Source organism: Pempheris klunzingeri, chromosome 3, assembly GCF_042242105.1.
Source record: "Pempheris klunzingeri isolate RE-2024b chromosome 3, fPemKlu1.hap1, whole genome shotgun sequence".
Classification (NCBI taxonomy): Eukaryota; Metazoa; Chordata; class Actinopteri; order Acropomatiformes; family Pempheridae; genus Pempheris; species Pempheris klunzingeri.
This window is the reverse complement of record NC_092014.1, coordinates 23,631,457-23,656,848: the sequence shown is the minus strand read 5'-3', so window position 1 is coordinate 23,656,848 and position 25,392 is coordinate 23,631,457. Positions and strand designations below refer to the sequence as shown.

General features: G+C 40.6%; 1 protein-coding gene across 1 annotated transcript in view; it reads left to right on the top strand.

Annotated features, from left to right (window-relative positions):
- Positions 1-18,161, top strand: part of dnah6 (dynein, axonemal, heavy chain 6) — a 54,318-nt gene extending 36,157 nt beyond the window's left edge. Inside the window, exons 59-81 of the mRNA XM_070854395.1 lie at positions 436-639; positions 1,475-1,600; positions 1,846-2,010; positions 2,638-2,705; positions 2,928-3,108; positions 3,355-3,534; positions 3,690-3,923; positions 5,774-5,909; positions 6,174-6,340; positions 6,897-7,087; positions 7,313-7,473; positions 7,983-8,071; positions 10,044-10,190; positions 10,324-10,462; positions 13,808-13,927; positions 14,124-14,245; positions 14,690-14,819; positions 14,961-15,088; positions 15,335-15,520; positions 16,455-16,527; positions 16,763-16,914; positions 17,554-17,776; positions 17,995-18,161. Of these exons, the coding sequence (XP_070710496.1) occupies positions 436-639; positions 1,475-1,600; positions 1,846-2,010; positions 2,638-2,705; positions 2,928-3,108; positions 3,355-3,534; positions 3,690-3,923; positions 5,774-5,909; positions 6,174-6,340; positions 6,897-7,087; positions 7,313-7,473; positions 7,983-8,071; positions 10,044-10,190; positions 10,324-10,462; positions 13,808-13,927; positions 14,124-14,245; positions 14,690-14,819; positions 14,961-15,088; positions 15,335-15,520; positions 16,455-16,527; positions 16,763-16,914; positions 17,554-17,776; positions 17,995-18,098 (3,426 nt within the window). The 3' untranslated portion in view covers positions 18,099-18,161. The remainder of the gene's footprint in view (positions 1-435; positions 640-1,474; positions 1,601-1,845; positions 2,011-2,637; positions 2,706-2,927; positions 3,109-3,354; positions 3,535-3,689; positions 3,924-5,773; positions 5,910-6,173; positions 6,341-6,896; positions 7,088-7,312; positions 7,474-7,982; positions 8,072-10,043; positions 10,191-10,323; positions 10,463-13,807; positions 13,928-14,123; positions 14,246-14,689; positions 14,820-14,960; positions 15,089-15,334; positions 15,521-16,454; positions 16,528-16,762; positions 16,915-17,553; positions 17,777-17,994) is intronic.
- Positions 18,162-25,392: the final 7,231 nt, after the last annotated feature.

Genomic DNA, 25,392 nt, shown 5'->3' with positions numbered 1-25,392 from the left:
TAGGTACAGTGTCATCAGGTGCAATTCAGACTACTCTGGTATGCAGAATGGAAAACTGGTAGGTTTAGTATGAGCGTACTCTAGAGTCTTACACCTTGCCGCACTGTAGTGCACCATGGTGTGCAGTGCAGAAAGTTGAAAGAAAGAAAATTAAGCCCAGATGTGTCTCATTATTGTACTTTGGTTCCTGCTTCTCCCAGAACAGAATAGATGCATGGTAATGGCACTGAACTGAATCTCTTCATACATTATTAAAACCTTAAAAAAGTACAGAGCTAAAATCAGTGATAAGAAAATTATCTAAAAAGGAGAAACATTCTAAAATATGCACAATACAAAAACACAAGGTTTATCCCAAACCAATCATCTTTAAACAACAAAAAAATAACTAAAAATTAATGCACTTATGCATGTGTGTGTGTCCCCTTTCTCCAGTTAATTGACCAGTGGATAACAAAGTGCCAGGAACTGAAGATCCCCATCAGTTCCAGCTTTAGCCTGATCAACATTCTGGGTGACCCATACGTCATCCGACAGTGGAACACAGAGGGTCTCCCTCGTGACACCGTCTCTACAGAGAACGGGATCCTGGTGACCGGGGGCCGCCGCTGGCCTCTTATGATCGACCCACAAGATCAGGTGAACTAGAAACTAGGATCAAGGCAGCAAGGCGTGGATTAATTGTTATTCATCCAATTTACCCGAAGTTTGTGTAATGTTACAGTCATGTACATGTATACACTCTATGTTACAAAGTGAATGATATTTTCTTTCACAGATTTCTTGTCTGATTTTATATGATTAAAAGCAGTGACTACATGAATGTGGTACCAGCATAAAGAACAGAAAAATCTCTCTCAAAATAGAACTTCCTGTCAGACACGGTCAGATACAAAGTCACACACTGACCCCTGCCTCAGGACACACACACTATGCCCAGCTCCCCCACACAGAAAGGACACAAACCAGTCACTCAGACTGTCAAACATGTACAGCATGGAAATGCTGTCACAGCTTCAGTTTTTAGACCTCCATGTAGCTTACTGTTCCATGTCTTCTTGACCACTGACAAGTCAAATTTTCTTGCCTGTCATGTTTGACCTTTTTTTTCCTTCTCCATCCATTCTGTCTGCTGCTCTTTTTTCTAAGTGCAGCCGCTTTCTCTTGCTTTACATAGACAAAGGGATGCAGATATGGCTTAGACAGAAATTCTGACAGATTATTTATGAAGTCTTCCATGTCCGATTGTGCCCAGCAGACACATGAGTAATTGTTGATGATATGGTGTACATTTCCACAACACGGAGCTTTATCATATACAGTATTCTTGTGTTTTTTCGCACTTCACTACCATTGCTCCAGTCTCCCTTTATTACATCAAGTGCTAACATTCATTCTTATCATGTAGAAAATATGTAAAGAAGCCATCTTTTTATCACATTAGATAAAGGTTGTTTTTTTTTTTCACCCTCAGGCCAACCGATGGATTCGGTCCAAGGAAGCCAAGCATGGTCTAAAGGTGATAAAGCTGACAGACCCAAGCTTTCTCCGTACCCTAGAGAATGCCATACGCATGGGCATGCCTGTACTGCTAGAAGAGGTAGGAACATACTTAAAATGATCAAACATGTTTGAGCATAAAGGAGGTGATTTGTGGTATAACATTATACGTAAGAAATCTGGGGAAGGTACAAATTCTGCTGTGTACAATGTCCTATTTTGGTATTTAACTGAAATCCCCATTTGCTTCCATTGATTGAACTGTGTGACATTTCTTGGATACTCATTATTACCATTTGTGCATGAATGCGCATAGTCTTGCATTCTTATTTTGTGTGTGTACAGTTAAAGGAGACCCTGGATCCAGCTCTGGAGCCCATCCTGCTGAAGCAGACGTTTGTGGCCGGTGGGCGGACATTGATCCGACTTGGAGACTCAGATATTGACTACGACAAAAACTTCAGGTTCTATATGACCACCAAGATGGCTAACCCACACTACCTACCAGAGGTGAGGACGGCACTATACATGTCTAGATTAGCCACCTCTGACTGCCTCAGGGTTTTTTGAGAAGAAATCCCAACAAGATAGTTTCCAGCTATGGCAACAAGACATTTATGTATAGGCTTGTGGAAAGGCACATGCTTTGTTGAATAGGAAAAAGAGCAGCACAAAGAAACCTCTGTGTCCTTCTGCTATAGTAGCAAAGTTCCTGGTTACAATTAGTGCTTGGCTTCATGTAATGACATAGATTATGGTCAGTTTGCTGGCATTGTCAAGGGATGTAATCACCTGCCAGCTCGCCAACTGTGCTATGGCCTTTCATTCAACACCAGCCTAGCAGAGCAGCACCATGTGAATGCAAGCATTTATCCCAGTGTTAATACAAACCAGCAGTGCATGAAGGCAGCAACTTAGAAAACATGACCCCATTTGACAGTTGTCTGTAAAGCCTTTTCGTTGGACATCGGCTGTCACACACATTAAAGACGTGACAGTTAAAGTTATATTGCAGATGACAAAGCATTTAAGACACAACTAGAACTGTGGCTCTTTGAGTGGTGATGGGCATTCATGAACAGTTTCGCTTTCACTGTGTGTGTGTGTGTGTGTGTGTGTGTTCCTGTTGCCCTTCAGGTGTGTATCAAAGTAACAATCATCAACTTCACAGTGACAAAGTCTGGCTTGGAGGACCAACTGCTCAGGTACATGCATGCGTAGACACACATGGAAAAACAGATATTGTATCCTTCCCAAACAACATGGTTCTGATTTACAAACTGCTTTACAACTGTATATACCTCAGTAATGACTATTTGCACTTGCACGTCGACCATAATCTCAGCCTTTTGTTAGCTTGCGGTTCTTGCATTTCATTTAGTTTCTTTCCCCTCCATTTTTTTCTCTACCCTTATCTTCCACCCCAGTGATGTGGTGCGTCTGGAAAGTCCACATCTTGAGGAACAGAGGAATGAGCTGATCGTGCGTATCAACACTGACCGCAACCAGCTAAAAGATATCGAAGATCGCATCCTTAAGCTTCTCTTCACCTCTGAGGGGAACATACTTGACAATGAGGAGCTAGTTCAGACTCTTCAGGAGTCAAAGGTAAATCTGAGATCAGGCAAATGTCTAATGGATGTTTTGTCTTGTTCTGTCCTTTTAGGATTCTGAATGTGATATCATCTGTAACCATCTATAAAAATCATTTCCACTAACTAATGTGGATTCCCTGCTCTGCTGTTGTCCTATTACTTTTCCTTCCTTTCCTTCACTGCATCTCTTCTGTTTTTGTTTTGTTGCTATTCCTCTCTTTCTTTTTTGTCTTCCTCTCTGTTTCCACTTGTTCCTCAGGTGACATCAGAGGCTATAAAGCATCGTCTTGAGGAGGCAGAGGCCACAGAGCTGATGATCAACTCTGCAAGGGAGCGCTACCGGCCTGTGGCCACCCGAGGCTCAGTCTTGTACTTTGTCATTGCCAGTCTTTCTGAGATTGATCCTATGTACCAGTTCTCCCTCAAGTACTTCAAGCAGGTGAGAGAGAGTAACCAGGCAAACAGTTTTTAAGCTTTTGTTAGCAAAACAATGTGAAAAGATTTCAAGCCCTCATGGAACTTAATAATTTTCTTCCCGTTCAATATCTTTCTTTCTGTCCCATTGTCTCTGTCCTTTTCTGTCTCCACCCTCAGCTCTTTAACTCCACCATTGAGACATCAGAGAAGAGCAGTGTGTTAGAAGAGCGCCTCCAGATCCTGCTCGACCAGATCCTGCTCAACTCCTACATCAATGTGTCCCGTGGCCTCTTCGAGCGGCACAAGCTTATCTACAGCCTCATGTTGTGTATACAGGTCATGAGGCAGCGTGGCGAGATCTCTGATGCTGAGTGGCAGCATTTCCTAAGAGGGACTGCCTCTTTGGAAAAGGTGAGATGGCAAATCAAGTCAAAGAATTCATTCTGATAAATTGCTGGTGTGTGATCAATCTAATGGCTGAGTGAGGTGCCTTGAATAACAATGTTGCTCATGCCTTTTTTAGAATCATATGATCATATGATGCATGGTGTACATGGATAAAGAACTGTGGATGTCATTGCCCTCATACATGTAAAGGAATACAGTCTGTCACAGGAAATATGCTCTTGATGTAAATATAGAAGAAGAAAATTTCTCTGGTTCTTCTAACTTCAGTCTCCACCATGTTTCTATCTGACTTAAACCTGCTTGAGGAAGGTGTAGATTTTAAACTGAGCTCTACCCTGCAGCTTCCGCTTTGTAACATCTGTTGTTACAAGCTATAGTCTAACTTCCCCACTATGTTATAGCAATATTTGAACTTAGCAGTTGGTGGAACAGGCTGCAGAGTTATCGAGGAAAAGGACAGCTGAGTGACTGAACATTAGTTCAGCTATTCATAGTTTGACTACTGGACTACTGAAGCCAAAACAAATCCTAAGGTATGAGGCTTAATTGCCTGCAGGAAAAGAGAGATAACGACATATTTTTAACTGTGCAATGTGTTCTAAATGAAAAAATAACTATGATTTTTAGTTTTTTCATCATTTTTGGCTTCTCGGTGCTCTTATAATTAGATGAAAATAGAGAAATTTGTTACAGTTTGTTGGCTGGATCCCCCTAACTGCAGATAAACAAGGTGCCATTTTATTTTCCTATTCGAAAACCCTCCAGGTTGTCCCGTTGGCAATATCTCCATTCTCTGCCCCTTTTATGTGGGGATTGAGAAGATAGAAAAAAAACTCTTTTGTCAAAGTTGCGGTCTGACTCTCTCTTGGCCAGCTTATTACTGAGGAACTACTGAGACTGAGGGAAACACACAGTAAGCGAGAGACAAAAGAAAATATGAGAAAATATGTCTGGAGAGGTTGACAAAATAAATATATCTGTGAAGGAGAGATAAGAAAAGGAGAGTATCTCTCTTTCTCAGCTGTCCATACAACTTGTATGAATAGATCTTGAGCAATCAATGCAAAACCCTCAGTACCTCAAGCCCGTCTTGACCCCTTCGAGGGGCTTAATGAGGTCATATGAAATGAAAGTCCAGTTGACCTCAGAATAGTCTTGCTTACATTTCAATGGTTCTCTTTGAATAATCACCTTCTATCAGTGTCCTCTCCTCTCTCTTTCTCTCCATATATTTCTCTATAATTGTTATCTTCCCTCTCAAACCCCAGTGGGGCAGATGGGTGTGCAGCTGAGGCACCATTGGTTTGGGCAATAAAACAGGGGAACGGTAGAACAGAGCCATGAATAAAAGGACCTGTGAGATTTAACTCTGGTTTTATTGATGAATTCAGATGGTTTCAAGACCACAATGCAGATCAGTCAGTGCCACCCAGGGGTATATTCTTGTGCTCATCCACTATTGGGCTCTCATTTATATGGCATTAGTTTGGCTGGAGGTGCTGACTGTCAGCTGTTGTGATCCTCATGCTAATGCTGTCTGTCCTTTCCTCTCCTTCACCTCTGTGCTTCTGTCTCCTGTCTTTTGTATCGCAGCTTGAATTCATCCATCATCTACGCTTCTCTTGCTAATTTTGAACGCTTTTTCGCAATTGTCCTTTCATTTTCATGCCATCAACGTCTCTTATCTGTTATGTTTAGTGTCTCATGTTTTGAATCATCCTCTCTTCACTGTTTTATTGACATGCTTTAATACCTCTTTACGGCCTCTCTGCTCAAGGTCTGCCCTCCATCTTTTTCCCATCTCCTTCCTTTATTGTTGTAATCGTCTCCTTGTCAATTTGTCCTTCTCTCAGGACTATGCAGAACGGCCAGATGTGCCATGGCTAAGTGATTTTTACTGGCAGACATGTAGTGAGCTGGAGGACACACTGCCCTGCTTCAAGGACATCTCTAAGGAAATCACCAGAACCCATATCCACATCAAGCTAGGTAGCTCAGCCTCGTGTTATTATTCTGAATGATCTTGCTAGAATCAGCATATTTAGTGCATCATGTTTGTCCTTGATATAAAAACTAAAATGTTTGACCTAGTTATAAAATAGCATTTGTCACTGTCAGGCTTAGATATTCTACTCATTCTTCTAACATCCGTCAATCACATAGTGTACTAATCTATTTACACTACAGGGCAAAGGCCTTATTCAATCACATAAAGATTTGAATTGTATTAAATGATAGCAAACTCTCCTTCAGGACGTTTTCAAGCATCCATTAATCCAGAGAACTGGGAAGGCTATGTGTCAGAGTTGCCTCCTCTTGGGGAGTCCAAAAAGGTGAAGCAGGAGATCAGAGGCTACTGGAATGAGAGGCTGGGGGCCTTCCAGAAGCTGGTCCTTATTAAAAGCTTCCTGGAAGAGAAGGTATGCCTTAATGAAGTCTATTGAAAGATATGTTTAAAGTTTTGCAGATTGTTTGCTTCAGGTCTACAAGGTCATAGCAGGAATTTAAAATGAGTTGTTGACCTTGTCAGTTATTATTAAACCCAGCAAAGATTTGGCTAAACACACTGATTTACAATTATGCTGGCCTGTAGCCCGGAGCGCGTTCCTGCCACAACATTCTTCTGTCCTTTGTACTCCCATGGAAAACCAGGCATGGCAGCAACTGGGTCTTACAAAATAAACCCTTCTAGCCACTGCAATGATGTCCAGTCCACTGCTGATAAAAACACTCTATTTACCTATTCATTTTATTTATACGTTCCCATATGTCAGTCTTCCTCTGCCACCTTGATTATAACATCTCAAATTTTCTTTTCATGTGTACCCTTTCTGATTTGCTTTTTTTTTACAGTGATGCTATCCAGCCCTTTCATCTGTCACCCTCTGTGCCCGTCTCTCCCTACAACCGTTTCACTACTTCATGTCATCTTTGCCCTGTTATTCTTTGATTTACTTTTTTCACTCTCTTGTCCAGGTGGTGTTTGCAGCAACAGAGTTTGTGATCGTCAGCTTGGGGAAGCAGTTTGTGGAAAACCCTCCAGTTGACCTGGCGAACCTCTACAATGATATGTCCCCCTCCACACCACTGATCTTCATTCTCAGCACAGGATCCGACCCTATGGGTGCCTTCCAGCGCTTTGCAAAAGAGAGAGGTTGTCTTGACAGGTAAAAGAAAAAATTGGACAATTAGGAAAGATGATTTAAGATTACGCTGTTATGACAGAATAGGGGTTGCTATATCTGGAAATGGGCAGCAATCTGGAAAAGTAGAATGTGGCAACACATAGAGGCATGTCTGGATGGAGAGAGGAGTGTGATGATGAGTATATACAGGTGTTTACACATGAGTAATGAGTAACAGAGATGATGCAACCTCTCCCTGTGTCTCAGAGTTGAGTCCATCTCATTGGGTCAAGGCCAGGGGCCGATAGCAGAGAAGATGATCCATGAAGCACTGAAGAGTGGCAAGTGGGTCTTTCTGCAGAACTGTCATCTGGCTGTCTCATGGATGTTAGCCATGGAGGAGCTCATCAAGACCTTCACTGAGCCAGGTATTACCTCACAGCGAGACAGCACTGAAGCACTTCCATATAACTAACTCTGACTCCGTTCTCAGATTAGACCTGTTTGTTATGCCATTTTGTACCTTTTGAATCTTTCGGTTTCAGTTCAATTTTGATGAATGGATACATACGTGATGCATCAAAGAGTTAAAATACAACATAAGTTGTGTTTTAATTCAATAAGTCAAAGAATTTTACTGGAGCTTACTTTTCTAAAACATAACATAGTACAGTACTAGTGGTCAGCTACTAAAAACAAGAAAAATCTTTGTCTCCAGTTTTGTTCCATGCAGCCACTTTGTTTGCATGCATTAGTCGTGGCATGTGTAAATCCCCAGTTGTAAAAAAGAAGCAGGAGAAGAAGAGGAGATGTTTATCCATGAAATTATAATTTGAGGAATTTGCTAACTCAGAATCTAATCCCATTTCATCATAATTTAATTCCTTTTTTCTTTTGTTTATGGTAATGAATAACGTTTCTCTCTTTTCCTGTGCAGACACATCAATCCATGAAAACTTCCGTTTGTTTCTTAGTTCCATGCCTACCAAAGTATTTCCTGTTACAGTGCTCCAGAACTCTGTCAAGGTAAACGTTCACACCCACGTACAGTGCCACTGTGTAATCTCACTTCAGTGCACTTCATTTCATTTGAAGATTGTCTGTCAAAGATTGCACTGCTGGACAAATGTAGCAGTTCAGCTCTGAGATTAACTCAAAGACTTTTGTGGAGAATTTACTCTTATCATTCCACATAATGCATCTGTACAAAATAGTATTAATAATTCATTTCAATGCAATATGTATTCCAGAGATAGCAGGTTGAAGAAAGCCCATTAATACAAAGAGCAACCTGATATGCTAAAGCATTAAGTAATGGCATTGTAGTTGTGCCTGTAAGGATAAGGGATGATTAAACTATGGAGGGAAAAAGGCTAAATGGATGCAATTTGCATTAGTTTTATTGGAAAGATGCGTGACATTTTGCAAGCTTTGTAATTAGTTGATCAAAAAGTAGAACTGATACCTTCTCCCTGAAAGGAAGTGTCACAACTTTTCTAGTGAGCAGTGTTTCAGGAGGCAATAATATGAGCCTGAAAGGAAAGAATTTTTTTAGGTTTACATGAGGATTGCATATTTTTAATTCCATGGGCTATGTTAGTAAAACTGACCCAAAATTGAATGCATTCACAGACCTGTAAATCCATGGGTTAGACACTCCACACCTAACTTATATATTCAGTTGTCACTGAGCCTATTCAGTACTGTACTGTACATAGGATTTGGTGGTCAAAGTCTATGAGCTCACTTAAATTGTTGATTGTGGATACTGGCACAAATGCGGATGTTGAATTTAGGAATCTTTGTATGCTGCACATCCTGTGGGACAAACTGAGCAACAAACTTGAAATTATAGCAACAATCAAAAATAATCAGGGGCGTATTCAGTCTTATTTTTAACACTGCTCATTTTTTAGTTCAAGGATCATTCATAAGTCATTTTAGTGGCAATGCAAGCTGTTAATTCTGTGAAAACTCACAGGCAGTTGAGAGGACCCCTACATGACTGGGACAATTCACCAGCAGTGGTGAAAATCAGCCTCTTAACACTTACTTAACTTAAACATTCAATTCTTTCTTATGCAAGAGTATTCTAAGGTGATAGGGAGGGGCTTACAGAATAAATCAGTCCTTCTTATATGGGATTTTAACCAGCATCACAAAATAACGCTGGCTTCACAGCAATGACTCACTGATACAATATAGCTGGTTTAAGATGCTAGGCCTAATGTCATCAATCAGCCATTAAGTCAACGTCACTCTTGTGTTTTGCATAAGAATGTTTCTCTGGCCTTCAAAAAGCCTTGAAAGCCTTCAGCAGCCTCTTAAATAAGTTTTGACCAGACAAAAAAGTCTTCACAGTATGAGCATACCATAGTAAAAGGTGAGCTGCTGGTAGAAACATACATGGTGAATTTAGCCCCAGGTATGTAAGAAATGGCATTGGGGCCTAATCTTTCTCAATATTCTTAGGAGGACAAACAATGCAAGATATATTTTTACATGCACACACATACACTTTTAAATAAACATTTGCATCAATAATCCATGATTACTTTTCCTTTGGTGGATGCTGCCGTGAAATGATGATATTCATTTATTTAACTTCTTTAGCCTCTCTTACAAATTAAGTCATATACTCTCAATAATTGGTAACATAATACTTTAGGTAACTTTCCAGTATATAGCTTGATGTCTGAAATCTTAAGTGTCCTTTCACTAATTAGCCGCTTGAACATAATTGATAAATAGCACGATTATTCAGCTCTCAAGGTCAGTAACAAAGCAGATATGATGAGTGGGAATTATGCACAAGTTTCCACGTGGAAGAATGAGCGCTACGGGTATCATAACTAGGTTGACTGCTTGCCTGCACGAGTAATAGCCTGTCCCCCGCAAGGCCCCAGGATTTTTGGCAGTCAGAGCAGAACTCACTGTTGTCTTCTCAATAGCAGCCATCGAGCCATGTGTGTCTATGGGTCACTGTTGTTGTTTCCAGGTGACTAATGAGCCTCCAAAAGGCCTACGAGCCAACATGCGACGGGCCTTCACAGAGATCTCCAGCAATTTCTTTGAAGACCACGTTCTGGGACGCCAGTGGAGAAAGATCGTGTTTGGAATCTGCTTTTTCCATGCAATCATCCAGGTAACACGTCTCTTAAAACCTCACACATACTTGATCAGAACTGCTTTGTGTGCCTGTACATGTTTGTACTTGCTTACATGCTGTGTGTGTGCGTGCGTCCGTGCACGTGATTTTTTTTTTCCATGTGTCGTAGGAGCGGAAGAAATTTGGTCCTCTGGGCTGGAACATCCGCTATGAGTTTAACGACAGTGATAGGGAGTGTGCTCTGCTCAACCTCAACCTCTACTGCAAAGACAGCACCATCCCATGGGATGCTCTCATCTACATCACTGGTAGGAAAGCTCACACACAAAGATAAGTGTCTGTATTTGTATGCTGGTCTATGTATATGCATAGAGGCATACATGTACAACACAAGTTGATGTATTTGTGGTTGTGTGTTTGTGATGGACTGATCCCATCACATTTTTAAAATATGAAATACATTGATTTGGCTCTGAAAATACAGTCCAACATCATAAAGTGCTATATATAAAACGTTACATGAAATGTCAGATCATTTGGCTTTAAACAAAGCAGAAAGTGTGGATAAAAACTATCCTTCTGTCACTAAGGCTGGCATGTTGTTGTTGTGTTGCCAGTCTGTGGCACAGACAGCACACTGTTGTTTTGTCAACAACTCGCACATTTTCAGCATCATGGGAAATGGGGAAGGCAAAATGTTTGCTGATTTTACAAAGCAGGGCAGTTCTGAAACACAATTTGATTCTGTTCTGCAGCTGTGATCCAGTGTTTGTTCAACTTTAACTCAGTGAACTTTCACTGATCTCTTCCTCTTGGCTTTGTTTTTATAGAAACTAAATGACAAAAACATGTTTCCATGCACAACAAAACATAAGTCCTGAAATCTGAGATTTATCTTGAATTTATGGTGCATGTTAGTGTCCACCCTATTTATAACAATGAACTACAACGAAATCTTAGCAACACCTCCCAGTATAATGCAGCACAGTTTAACAGCACCACAAACTGCAGCCTCCAAAATAATTACAGGGTCACCACCTCGTAAACAGTTTCAACAAAAAACAACCATTATAACCTTCATAAAGGGAGAATTTATTGCAGCACTGTTGTATGAGACTGCATTAGTGTTAGCTAGGTGTACCCGATAAACCAGCAACTGAGTGTATATCTACAACAAAATCTACAATTTAGAGAACACATTGTATGGCAGTTTGAAAATGAAAATGTTCATTATAACAATGCTGTATCAGGGTCGTGCTTTAGAATTTTAGAGTTACATTTTTTTAATTTTGTTATTATCTCATATATTCTTGGCAAACATATGGACATTTCCATTGTATCTAATTATGTCAGTTTAATATTGTGTGTCCTGGACTTCCATAACAGATGTTCAAAGTTATTATGGAGAGGAGGGAAGGATCCCTTTTATTAACAATGCTTATCATCATCTCTTAAGTTCATTTGTTTCCTTGTTTGGTTTTCAATTACACCTTCAAATGATTATGTGCTGTGTTCAGTCTCAGTGGAGCGCACCACTCCAGCATCAAATGGATGTCTCTCATTGTTGTTATCACACTACTATGTTATTAGTTTAATCCATAATTCTAACAGTCTAACAGTGTGCCAGGACTACACACTCTTTGGGGGATAGAATTTGGGCTCAAACCAAGCATGATATTGCCTTTCCTCCTTTAGAAGGAGCAGTTCCTCTCTTCTGGTGCAAAAAAACGGCTCTGCCAGCTTTACCACGCCTGCAGCTTACTAAAGGCTTCAGCAGAGATTTGTCTGATTATTCACCCTCTTCCTTACTGTCTTACATAACTGTGACTTTACAAAAAGTATGTATTTTAAGTGTTGAATTGTTCATGTTAAAAATAATTCAAATTTCATCTTCCTTTTTGCTCTTTGGTGATATTTAACCTCCAGCCTTTTCATAGTTCCTTTCCTCTTGTCTATCTTCATGTCATTGCCTACAAGTCACACAGGTATTCATCTATTTATTTTGGGTGATTATCTTGGTGCTATGCATTGTAACTGTACATGAGAGGTCATAGAGCTGGAGACAATGCTGACACTTGTGTGACTGGTATCATACGTCACTTTTACATCACTGTGAAACTGTCAAAAAGATTGTTATTGTGGTTGACTAGTCTGGTTTGTCAGCTTAATGTTTTCTATGGACTGTTGTGCCATTGTAGTCCTCTCCATATTTGTCTTTCTTGCCCATATGTGACACAGTAAGATGTAGATGAGAGTAGCTCACTGGGTGTACCATGTAGGTACAGGTACATGGTACACTACACCACATGTAGTCATGGATCTTTTAGATTGCTCCTTTAGATTCAACAGACAGAGGTACACAGCAATTGTTTTCTGAAAACCTGAGGGTGTTCTGGTTTTGAGGTTCTACATTAGAACAGATTGAGAGTCATAATTATCATAGTCAGCCAGAATTCAGATTATGTTTGGTACTAAAGGATTGAATGCATCGCTGTTCCTTATTTACCAAATGACTCTGTACCGTACTCTCTCTGCTTGGTAAACCATTGAATAGCTCACAGTGCTTGTGTGCAGAATTTTCAAGTAAAGGGGAGTTTATAGCTGCAATATGCATGTTTCCGAAGTTTTTATTAGCATTTTAAAAACAATAAAGTATAAAATGCAGTCCTAGTTTGTGCTCAAGCATGGCTCCTTATGTCCATGCATTCCCAACTACCTGAGTTTGGCTTTTTACTGCTGCTTGTTTATGTCTTTGAAACTGCTTTTTGAATGCCTGTGATGGCTATAAAGATGATGGCTACCTTGGTCTTGGGCTGGGTGTTCATAGAAAGTAGACAGCTGATCAAGATGTGTGCCAGGGTGCAGTGTGAACCTGCCCAGCTAAGGAGGAGGAGCGAGGGACAAACAAAAGAGACAATGCACTTGGCAGTCTCAAGAAAAATGCTACTGTATGTACTGTAAGTTTAACTGCCGTTATCAAATACTTCACTCTCAGTAATAAATGTTTTTTATGCTTCAGTGGCAACGAAAGCCGTGGCTGGAGGCATTATGTTTTTGGGTTGTCTGTCCCATTCTTGCCAATGCAATATATCAGGAACGCCTTGAGGAAATTTGGAAACTGGTGAAATTGTGATGATGATGATGATGAACTGATTAGATTTAGGTGGTCAAAGATTAAGCTCACAGCGACCTCACAAAATGCTAATTATGACGTTACACACAAATGTCTAATGTGATGAAATTATATAATGACTTTTTATGTCCAAAAGGTCAAAGGTGAACTTCACTTGTGACCATGTCCTGCATTTTGGGTCTGGACAGACATGGATGTAAACTGCAACTTGTCAGATTGGTGGAGGTATATGACTGAGAGGTGGTAATTCTGGTTGATACTTAAAGTCTAAAGTCTGCCTCTTCCTGACATTGTTTACTTTGTAGTTATTTATCCATATTCATATTTCATGAATATTTAATGTCTTCTCCAAAACGTTTGCTCGAGACTAAGTGTTTTACCGTGCTGATTCTGAATGGAATTTTGAATAATATGAGTGTGACACACCAGGCTCAATCCCAAACTCGTCAAACAGTTACAAAGACAGGTGACAAAGTTACAGACTGATGACATCATGTGGTCTTTGTGTCCGTCTCCCAAGGTGAGATCACTTATGGAGGCAGAGTGACGGATGTCTGGGACCAGCGCTGCCTCAGGACAATCCTCAAAAGCTTCTTCTCACCTCAAACCCTGGAGCCTGGCTACACCTACTCCTCCTCAGGTATCTTTCAAGCTCTCTCCTCTCTCTGGATATATATAGGGCATGGACAAAATAACAGGAACACTTTGAAATATAATGAAATGTATTATAGCAGGCATGTGTGTGCGTGTGTCTGCAAAAGTCCATTTGTCTCAGTGCATGCTCATATTTTGCATATTTTCTTTGTATTTTTGGTTTTCTGGCTTGTATTTTTAAGGTATCTACTACAGCCCAGAGGCAGATGAACTAGAACAATATAAGAAATATATCGAGAGTCTTCCAATCATAGATGATCCAGAGGTCTTCGGCATGCATGAAAATGCAAACCTAGCCTTCCAGGTGAGGAACACTAGTAGTATCTTACTGAACAAAACATAGGAATCTGCAAAAACCTTTTAAATTCCCATCTTTCTTCTTATCTTTCTGTTAGTCTGTAAAACACATATATATGGATTTAATGTGATTTTTACTTTTCATGGTAGTTTCAATCATATAAGCAGAAGTTGTACACTAATAAATGTATTATTTGTTTTGAATTTGTTTGTTTAGCAGATGGGTAATGTGTTGACTAGCTCATTTTAACCAGCAAATGCCATTATTTAAAGGCATATTCATGATTTAATCTGGAGCTGCTCATACAGTTTATGGCCGGTTATAAAAGCTTTACTGTTCAGTTTTCATGAGGGTGCAGCTGCAAAACATCAATAAAGAAGGATGCTACAGTTTGTATGGGTTTCCTTCTGTATGTGTATGTCTGTGTTTATTATCTGTTTGCCTCCACAGCGCCAAGAAACCTTGACTCTAATCAACACCATAGTGGAAGTTAATCCTCGCTCATCAGCCAGTCATGGAGCTAAAAGTAACGATGACATAGTCTGCGAGCTTGCTGAATCCATTTTAGCCAAGCTGCCCGGTACACACATGCACACACTCACAGATACACATGAAAACACTGACATACATTTACGTCACTGTTGAGAATGTAGATTATCATGAACGTATAACCTGATGCTGATGCCGCGTCCATCTTCTGTGTCTGCCTGTCTATGTGCAGAATGTGTGGACATGGAGGAAGCGGTGGAAACTCTGTTTGTCCAAGATGAAAATGGTCGCCTTAACTCCCTGACAACCGTGTTGGGCCAAGAAGCAGACCGATTCAACAACCTGCTGAGAGTGCTTAGGGTGACGCGCATAGCTAGCTTTTGAACAATATATGTACTGAAGTTTAAGCTGTGTTGCTTGGAAACAGCTTTGGTCAAAGTTTATTTCCTGTCAGCTATTGATATTATGAAACACCACAAAAAGAATTCTAGTTGGACCCATCAAAATGTTTAAAACAGTGATAAACAAAAGAAAGATCAATTTAGATATTTCATTGTCCTTTTCACTACCTCATTGTGATGTATGGTTTTTATTTTGCATTTCCAGGTGTCTCTTGTGACTCTGCAGAAGGCCATCGCAGGTCTGGTGGTAATGTCAGAGGAGATGGACCGCATATACACGAGCTTCCTGAACAACCAGGTCCCCAGCCACTGGGCAAACTCTGCCTACCCCTCTCTTAAACCCCTGGCATCCTGGGTCAGAGACCTGGTCCTCAGGACCTCCTTTCTCCAGGTTTGGATGAGAAAGGGAAAGAAATTGTGACACACAAACACACATATGTGCATCTTCTGCACTTACTAATATTGGGTTGTGTTTATAGGTTAAAATAATTTCTCAATGTAATGGACAGGCTTATAAATTAATCAGAGATGCTTGAAAAAACATGGGGGAAAAATCTGATTGTGGGATTCACTGCGTCCTTGTGACGCAAGTCTTTTTTTGTATCACTGACAGAGAAATTTCACTGTGTGTGTGTGTGTGTGTGTGTGTGTGTGTGTGTGTGTGTGTGTGTGTGTGTGTGTGTGTGTGTGTGTGTGTGTGTGTGTGTGTGTGTGTGTGTGTGTGTGTGTGTGTGTGTGTGTGTGTGTGTGTGTGTGTGTGTGTGCACGCATAAAAGCGTATTTGTTTGTGTGTGTATGTGTTTTCTCATCAAGTCAAAATCACTAATAACACATAAACATTCTGTGCTATTCCCTGAGGCACAAACCATCTCTTTCTCTCTCCCTCTTCCTCCCTGTACACCCTCTTTCAGTATTTGGTTCATCTCCCTGACTTAAGCTGTTCTTCCGTGAGACTGGTCTGTACATGTGTGTTGCACAATCACAGAAATTCACGGACACACACACACACACACACACACACACACACACACACACACACACACAAAAGAGACAAGTAGGGGAGAGTTGCATTACTTCATAAAGTGATGGGTAGCTACTGAGTCAGACTGCACATGTTTACTACCTCAGAAGAGAGAATCCACTGCACTGTGTGAGTTGAGGTGGAGTCACTGAGTCACTTTCAGGTCCCACAAGTGAAAGGATGCCTGTAATGCAGCACGGCTTGTTAAACACTGAACACATCACATTAAAAAAAGTTATTTAAAGACACGCACATTTTAATTACAGCTCTCTCTCTCCCTCTCTCTCTCTCTTTCACTTGCTAGACTTGGATCACACGAGGTCAGCCCAAATCTTTCTGGATCTCAGGATTATTCTTCCCTCAAGGCTTTCTTACTGGTAAAACACTGCAGCACCAAAATATCATCCATGTTTTTAATGAGCCATAGCATTAAGAACAATTTCACAGATGCCAGGATATAGTGATCACTGTATACATAAAAACATAATATATACATAAAAATGTTGTGATCAGCTTTTAACTGCTCAACAGTATGCTTAGTTGCCACTATTTGCAGGAGTCAAATCTAACAAAAGTGATTTTTTTGTTGTTACTGTACCTGCTGGCCTGTAGGGGTGCTTCAGAATCATTCCAGGCACTACAATTTGCCCATTGATGAGCTCAACTTCCGCTTTAACATGCTGCCGGTGTACAGAGACCAGGTAGCACTCTGTGAGGCTCTGCACACGCTGCCCAACAACACTAAACTGGACATGGATGAGGAGGTACTGGAAAGGGGGGGTTATTGTTGATATGTTATGCCTAAGGTATAAATCTAGCCACTGCACCCCGACAAGGGACAGTACAGCACAACTTCCACAAAAAATATGTTGTTTTTACCCTGCTTAAACATGTTCAATGTGTTAATTACTGAGCTTTAGATGTGCTGGTAGGCAAATTTTATTAGCTTTGGACAGAGGCAGGCTAGCTCTTTCCAGTTGACATGCTCAATTCAGAAACACAATGAACATGTTCCCCTAAAATGTCTCACAAACATTTCTGCACCGGACATACTGCACAAACCCAATCTGTCGATGATGTGATGTGATGTGATTTCACCAACTTGAATAACCTCACAAATGACTAAACATTTTATCCTGACAACTCTTCTGCAACACTGCTAAAAATGAAAATGAAAGATTCTTCAATGGCAAAGAAAAAGAAAAGAAAATGTAATGTTTCTGTTGGTAACCCAGCTTCTAAAAGGAGCAGTGATTGGTGACTGTGAAAGCATGCTACGAGCCATTGCTACATACAGTGCACATGATGAAAACACATAGCGATGCATTAAAAAAAGTGGATAGATTACCATTAGTATGTATCTTTCACTCACCACTGCTCCACCTCTTTTGTGGGTACAACAGTTACCAGAGCCAGAGGACGGTGTGCTTGTGCACGGCATGTTCATGGATTCCAGTCGCTGGGATGATGACAACATGGTGATTGAGGACGCGTTACCTCGAGTGATGCACGCCATGCTGCCAGTGGTGCACTTTGAGCCACAGCAGAACTACGTGCCTGAACCTGACCTCTATCACGCTCCTCTGTACAAGACCTCAGTCAGAGCCGGGACTCTGTCCACCACTGGTACACACTGCATCCCCACACGGACCCTCACTCACATATTGGTTTACATTACACCTTATATTTCCATTTTGCATGGTGGTATACCTTGACAGTTAGTCACTAGTAGTTTTATGAAAGTTTTTGTGTCCATAGCAATATCTTTCACCATTAAGCAATGAAATGCATAGTTGATTTGGCTTGACTTTTTCCCCTCACCCTTCATTCCTTTCTCTCTCCAGGTCACTCAACTAATTTTGTCGTGACAGTATTGCTTCCCTCTAAGCGACCCAGCGACTATTGGATATCAAAAGCCTCTGCTCTCCTGTGCCAGTTGGATGATTAAGTGTTCATTCAAAAAAGAATTTTAAATGTGACAGAAACATATACCTCTATGCACTACCTTGAATTAAAATGGAAGCTTATGTGGAATTATTTATAACGATTTTCACAGACATTATCCTGAAAGTGCACTTACTTCACATACAGTGTAATAAACACGTCTGAGCTAGCCCTGACTAATCTGCCTTCTTTGCACACTTATGTGTATCCATGGAGGTCATTATCAGCTATATGCAGCAACAAAGATTCATCCTGCTGACACTTGATGAGAGCGGTGCAGTACATCCAGATCTTTGAAGAGGAGACTCGGCATCTCCACAGTGTAAACACCATATACTAGACTCCCATACTGGAGGGCTGCATTCACGGTGTGCGGTAAGTCACTGGTGCTTACTGAAATTTACAGTACAGATGTAGCCTCGGGGAGGGAAAAGACGGAGGGATGGACAGCGCAGCGCATACAGTAGATGGATGAATGGAGATGGGTGGACACATAGATGTTAACGGTTCACGGGGGGAAAAAAACAGAATAGCTAAGAGGGATGAGTTGAGACAAGAGAAGGAGTGATGATCATCAAATGATGAAATGTTTCCGCCACAACCCTAACACACATCAGCAGCCTATTTGTGTCACTTAGGGCATGCAGTGCAAACACATAAAATATGGCTCTTCAAACACATTAAGTATACCCACTGCAGCACTGGGGCAGGGTGCAAACACACTCAATCTCTGTCTCCGTCACACACACTGCCTCCTCCACACCTTACTGCTCCAGTAACAGCAAGCAGGAATGGGCATATATAAATTTAACATCAACCTAGTGAAGAGAAGCGCAAAAAAGTACATGCCCACATTGCTGTAGAGAGAAAGAGAAGTTATTTAAAGCAACTGTACAAATAATGCACATTCTACATGACAATAACTCAGACTGCCTATCACAGTATTAGGTTTTCTGATTGCTTTGGCAAAAGAATTTCGCTTAACTGAATTCTAGTACACACATTTAACACAAATGACTAATTCTGCCCTCAAAAGCTCACATTAAATAAAATGGTCTCTATCAACCAATTCTCATCAATGCACAATACACAAACATAATTTAAACGTATGCAAATCACAAGGTGACAAAGATGTGTTATGTACGCAGGAGTCATTGTTTGAAATGATGTAAGAGTAAGAGGGAAGTCTATATTTTATTAATTGGGAATGCTTTGCTATAAATGCAGATGCAGAAGTCTGGAGTCTGATTTTAGACCATAGTAGATCTAACATTCACAGAAGGCAAAATGCTGGTTGTGATTGTGCCTCACTTTACTTTTTCTGCTCTGTATCTACCTTTAAAATAGATTGACACCAAACCTTTCTGATATGTCAGTCACTTGTAAGTAGAGTAATAAAATGCAGAGACAGTCATGAAAACACATGTTGCATTGATGCAGTGGTCTGTACACTTAATAGTAATAATGATGATAATCAGCAATAACAATTTAAACTTGAGCTAATAGGAGGTTCTGACGTCTCAGCATGTGCTTTAGTGCACATTTTGTGTTATTTGACACACTCACTGAAAAAAACCAAAGCAATTGTAAAGTAGTGTAAGATGTGGGCACACTATTAAAACTCTAATACAGTGACAATATGGTCAAATAACATGGTTAAATTGGATGAAGGCATCATGAAGTTTTCCCTTGTCGATCAGCTGAAGGAAGAAAAAAGAGCAGCTTTTTTTTTATCCGGTTCTATCTGGTTTTCTGTTGTCTGCGTTTTTGCACTGTTCTGAGTTTTCGTCATTCACTCATACTTTTTAAATATCAGTCGTCTTCGTACTATCTGCTCCTCTGTCCTTCAGCGTCCCACATGTACAGACTACTCTGCACTTTGGTTATTGGACTGACTGTCTATTTTTGTGCTGGGTTGGCATCTGTAGCAGAGGCAATTGTGTTACATGTCATGCAAAAGCTGTAAATGGTGATGAGTTGTTTGGCTTTGCGGGGGCTTTTAAGTACATCTCATCAGGACATGTCAGTTCAGAGGTGAAACCTTTCTGCTTATTAATCTCACCCTCCCACATAATCAATCACAGATAGTGAAAACAGTTTCCTTCTTGCATCTTAAAGTAAGTTTCTGCACTAAAGAAAACTCCCTTTTTTTTTGCATTGGGAAAGTACAGTGATTCAAATCATTTCACTTTGAATTTTGGCCTGTTCCTTCCAGCTACTGCATACATAGTGACTACACAAATGACTTCACGCATGCAGAATTTTCTTCAGCTCTTGAATCAAAAGCAACATCGACCGACCTCCTAACCTCCTTTATTAACCTCTTTTCTCCTGATGAGCCAAGATTACGCACTATGAATAACTGTGAATGTGCTGTTATTAGGATAGGAGTCATAATGAAGAGAGAGGAAAAGGATTGAAGGAGTAAATGAGATTACATGCCCCAGTCACTCTGAAACCAGATTAACAATGTTTTATCATCACACACACACACACACACACACTTTCATCCCCGCGGATTAAGTCAGAGGGAAGAGGACATGGTTGATGTTTGAAACAGATGGGTCCAAATTTAGGAAAATGGAGGAGGCTTTTGTCTAAAGAGGGAAACAAAAGGAGGAGTAGAGATTAAAAATGATAAAGAATGTGTGAGATTGAGACATAAAGCAAACATAGTTGATTAAAACAGCTGTAGGACAATCAGGACAGCTGTTAAAATGAATATATGACAACTAATCGACATGTTCGTAATGATGAAAAGCACAGATTGGCAGTGGGTCAGCCTTGCGGTCTCACAGCAGTGATTTGTAATTTGGTTAAATGATGTTGACAGCAGTCATTTGAGCTGAACAGAAAATGTGTGATTACTCAGTGTTTGCATATATCAAATTAGAATGTCTAGGTCACGCAGGTTATTTCAACGACTAACTTCATTTAAAGTTCTACCACAGCTGTGACTTTCATCTTTTTGGCCATACACTTTATCCCGACTGCCTTGTCAGATTTAACTGTTCAACATTTTGCAAAATAAGTTTATTCGTAAAGTCGATACCACCTTTGTATCTGCACGTTTGATACGAAGCTACAGCCAGACACTGGTTAGCTTAGCTTAGCTTAGCATAACGGCAGAACAAGGAGCTAAATGAGTCAGTGATATACAGCTTACAGTATGTGGCACAGGTCAGAATGAGCTGTGTCTGAGGCTGTGACCATGAAGCCACCCACCTCACCTTCCACCTCAGTCATGTAGAGGTATAAGGTCACATGTGGTCGGGCTCTGAACAAGTGCAGAGTCCCCACCTGAACACCAGAAGGGTGTGTGCGTGCCGACAATTACTCTACAAAGCCAATGGCCTTATAGATCTCACTGGAGGGGCAGGTGTGTGGTCTTTACATTACACTAAATGAACAAAGCCCACGGAGATCTATTCCAGCTGACCTGGTACCAACACGGCCACCAAACAGAGCAAACATTATTCACCAGGATTGCGTAAGTCACCCCACCCCACCCCCCACCTAAAACCCAGGTGGTATGTTCCGTCCCTGGACGAGAAAAGGGGGACGCAGCACTGGGACAGCCTGCAGGAAAAGGGTGGACTGGGTACACTGTCTATGTCAGCTGAGCTTGTTGGCAAGTGACAGGTTTGTGTATTTGTGTGTGTTTTTGCATAGTGTGATGCAGCATGGTGCAAGTCCAGCCACCAACAGCTGTCTGTCTCCGTGTAGTGAAGCTTGAGATTAGATTTGACCAATTTGAACATGTCATCACTCCGCTGAGCAGCATTTGGTGTGTGTGCAGGTGTGTGTGCTGCCAAATGTCCTAACAAATATCACAGGCAGTAAGGAGATTGAATCCCTCCTGACTCGGTCTATCTCAGTCATTCATTCCTGCTGGGAAATGAGAAAGGTTGCTGAGACTGCTGGCAAAACACTTGCTGTTGCATGTTTTCATATCAGAGCTCATGTAACCTCAGGTCTGGGCGCAGAGAAGCTTAAGGACTTTGTGTCTTCTGAAACTCGTCCTTTAACTTTTACACCACTATATCTTCCATATGCACACATGCTGTAACTGCACCTGGAAAGTAAATGAATAATGAAATATACACACACACCATTTAGATAGCGCTCCCAACACAGGGAACCCCCGAATGTTTGGATTTTGTGTGTATATAAGATGTGAATATTTGGCTAGAATGAAATGAAAAGTTCCTTCTTCAAGAAGTATGAGGAGATGCTGAAGTAGGGAAATGTGTAAGTTCTTGTTTATCAACCAAAAAATAAAAACGGAACAGAACGAGAAAAAAAATCAATACAGAGAGCATCCTGTATTCATAAATCAATAGATGCTGGGCTCAGTTGTTGACACTTCTATCACACTTATTGTGCCATTTTTGCAAGAAGGAACTAACCCACACACATTTAAACATTGAGAATTTTTGCTGGAGATTTCAGATTGAAAGAAACTAGTGCAGTGCTTGTTCAGGGCCATTCGGAACATGTGCCCATTCACAATGAGCCAATTGTTTGGCCCCAGAAAGTGCTGTTTGTAATTTTCTCGAGAACTGCTCACCCAATCAACCTGTGCTCCCATGGGTCCTTGGCAGCGCACCCGCTAAGTGTGGAGTAGATCGGATGAGCAGTTCTCGAGATATGCAAAGTTGTACACACATAAATACACACAGGAAGAGATTTCTTCCTTTTATATTAGATGTAGCTGCCTCCACCTATTGGTCAAATGGAGCTACATTTGTCATGATCACTCAGACGTCATATCTACACATGCCCACCATATTTGGTTGCAAATCAGGAAAAGCAATGTTTTCCGACTTCAAGGGATGTCCTGTACTAAGAATTTTTGCTACCTTTGGTGACAATTGCTGAAAATGAGCTGGAGAGGTCGCGACAAAACAAAACTGGATGGATTCCAGTGGATGGATGGATTCATCTGGATCCACAAAGTCCAGGAAAAGAATTAATGTTGTTTCAGGACTTGCAGTTCAAAAGTTACAGGCCAAACTCTGCAGCAATCTGTTCATTCCTATGAAAGAAGCTGAGTGCGCATGAAACCAAAAAAGTTTGACTTCTTGGGTATAAAATACCCAGATATTCCACACTGTATAACATAAAGCATGCATGCTAGTGTCTTGGCTAATTTACATTTGGCCCTCTGCTAACTTGGGGATAAAATTGTGATTTAATCGTGTGGCTCTTCTAGACTTTCAATATATTATCAGAGCAAATGGATTTAATTCCTAAATTAAATCAAATGAGCCATTTTGGAGCGATTGTAATGCTCAAGAAATATCCTTTGATTGACTTGCATCTCTTTTACAATGTAAGCCGATGGGGGAAAAAAAGTCTTTTTTGGGCCAAATGGCATCACATGACAGATGTTGTAATTACCCAGTTTGGCCACTATGTCACACTGCCTTCACTTGGGTCCTCAGCAATACACACGTGTGAAGTTGATCAGATGAATGCTCTCGAGAAAATCACGCACGCACACATACAGACAGGTAGAGGCTGTATTCAGAACTGCTTATTACAAACCACTAATGCCCACATGCATACCACTTAGTACATACTGTGCATGCTGCTTTTCACTGGAGTATGTAGTATGAAACCGTTAAATCAATCTATTTTGCAGAATGCTAAACCAGGTTAAGCAGAGGTTAGCACTTTGCTGCAAAGAGTGCTTTGTTGGCAATTCACCAGTGGATGAGGGCCCCTGTGTCCTGCTCTGTCCATACTGACAGAAAATATAACTCAACTTAAACGATGTGACTGATAGCACAAATCACACAAATTGTCACAATTTGTGAATTGATCTTCTTATACAAGATTAAATCCTAAAAAAAATGTAAGTGGTCATACATTTCTCCTTTTCCACCACTGACATGAGCTGGTTGCTTTCAGCAATGACCTGTTTTTGGGACCCTTCCAGTGCTTTGCATTGTAGGACACAGTGGGTGAGGCAGACTGGTAAGATACGTAAACTGGAGATTTTTTCCAACTCAATACAACACTCGAGCCAAGTCAGTACATCCTGCTCCTAAACCCTTTCCAGTACAATTTCTGTCTGATATGTCTTTAGGTGCACAGTAGAAGGGAAGTGTTTCATCCAATAGGTGGCTGGCCGATCAAGATCTGCTAAATGTTTTCTTTAAATGATATCTTCAGCATTTCACAACCGAACAGCTCGACACTGTACTTCCTTGGACATACACCTACCAAGTGTGTAGTAAACTGGATGAACGCTTGTTGAAAATGCCGAAGAACACAAACGACTCAACACAAACAATTCCCTTTCTTCCAGAGAGTTAGATGAGGAGACTGATACCACTCATGTGTCTGACCCTTCAATATAAAGCTGGAGCAGTGAGACATTTAGCTCAGCTTAGCACATTAACTGTTTAATAATTAATTTTAATTCTGTTTTAGAATGGATTAAACAAACAAAATATACCAATTAGTGAACCTTAGAGGGACAGGTAGCTGAATTTTGTTAGCTTTGGAGAGAGCCGGTTCCAGTTTTACTGCACAGATTTGTGGTATAAATCTATTCATCTGTTAGCTAGAAAGCAAATAAGTATATTTCCCAAATGTCAAATTATTCCTTTAAAGCTTATAGCGAGAAAAATTTAACATTTACTGTTTCCTGTCTTTTTTTGAGCTGATTACTTGAACTACATTGTATGAGAACAATACTATGGTAATAACATACTGTGATTAATCAGGCACATCCGATGACAAACTGTCACTCCCCAGTCTGTCCAGTTAGACTGACAACAGCAACCCTGTTATAACCTCAAGAAAGGAGCGAGAATGGTCTGACAACTTTGGTGAGTACAGGCATTTTTAGATGTATTGTTTAGTAAATTGCAGCATGTCAGCCATGCAACTGCCAGTAATTAGTATGTTTCTCCTTTATTTTCTCAAAATAGTCATGTACAGTGAGCCTTCATGTACATCCTTCAAAGGAGAATGAATCATACTGAGCAGAGAGGCACAGACCACAATAAAAAAGACACTCAAGTTGACCAAAATACAACACTGGTGATTAAAAAAAAAAAGAGTGAGTGTTAATAGAAACAGGTAAGTATCTACATTATTATTATTGTAGAAGACACTTCCGTCTCAGTCATCAGTCGTCTTCAGTCATTACATCTCCACTGTTTATATCCTCAAAGCTGAGTCAGTGATCGAGGTTTTGCATTATTCCTCGATCTATTACGCAACACGCTGTCAGCAGCCCAGACCCCTCTTCCCACTTCGGTAAAAAAAATTAAAAAAAAAAA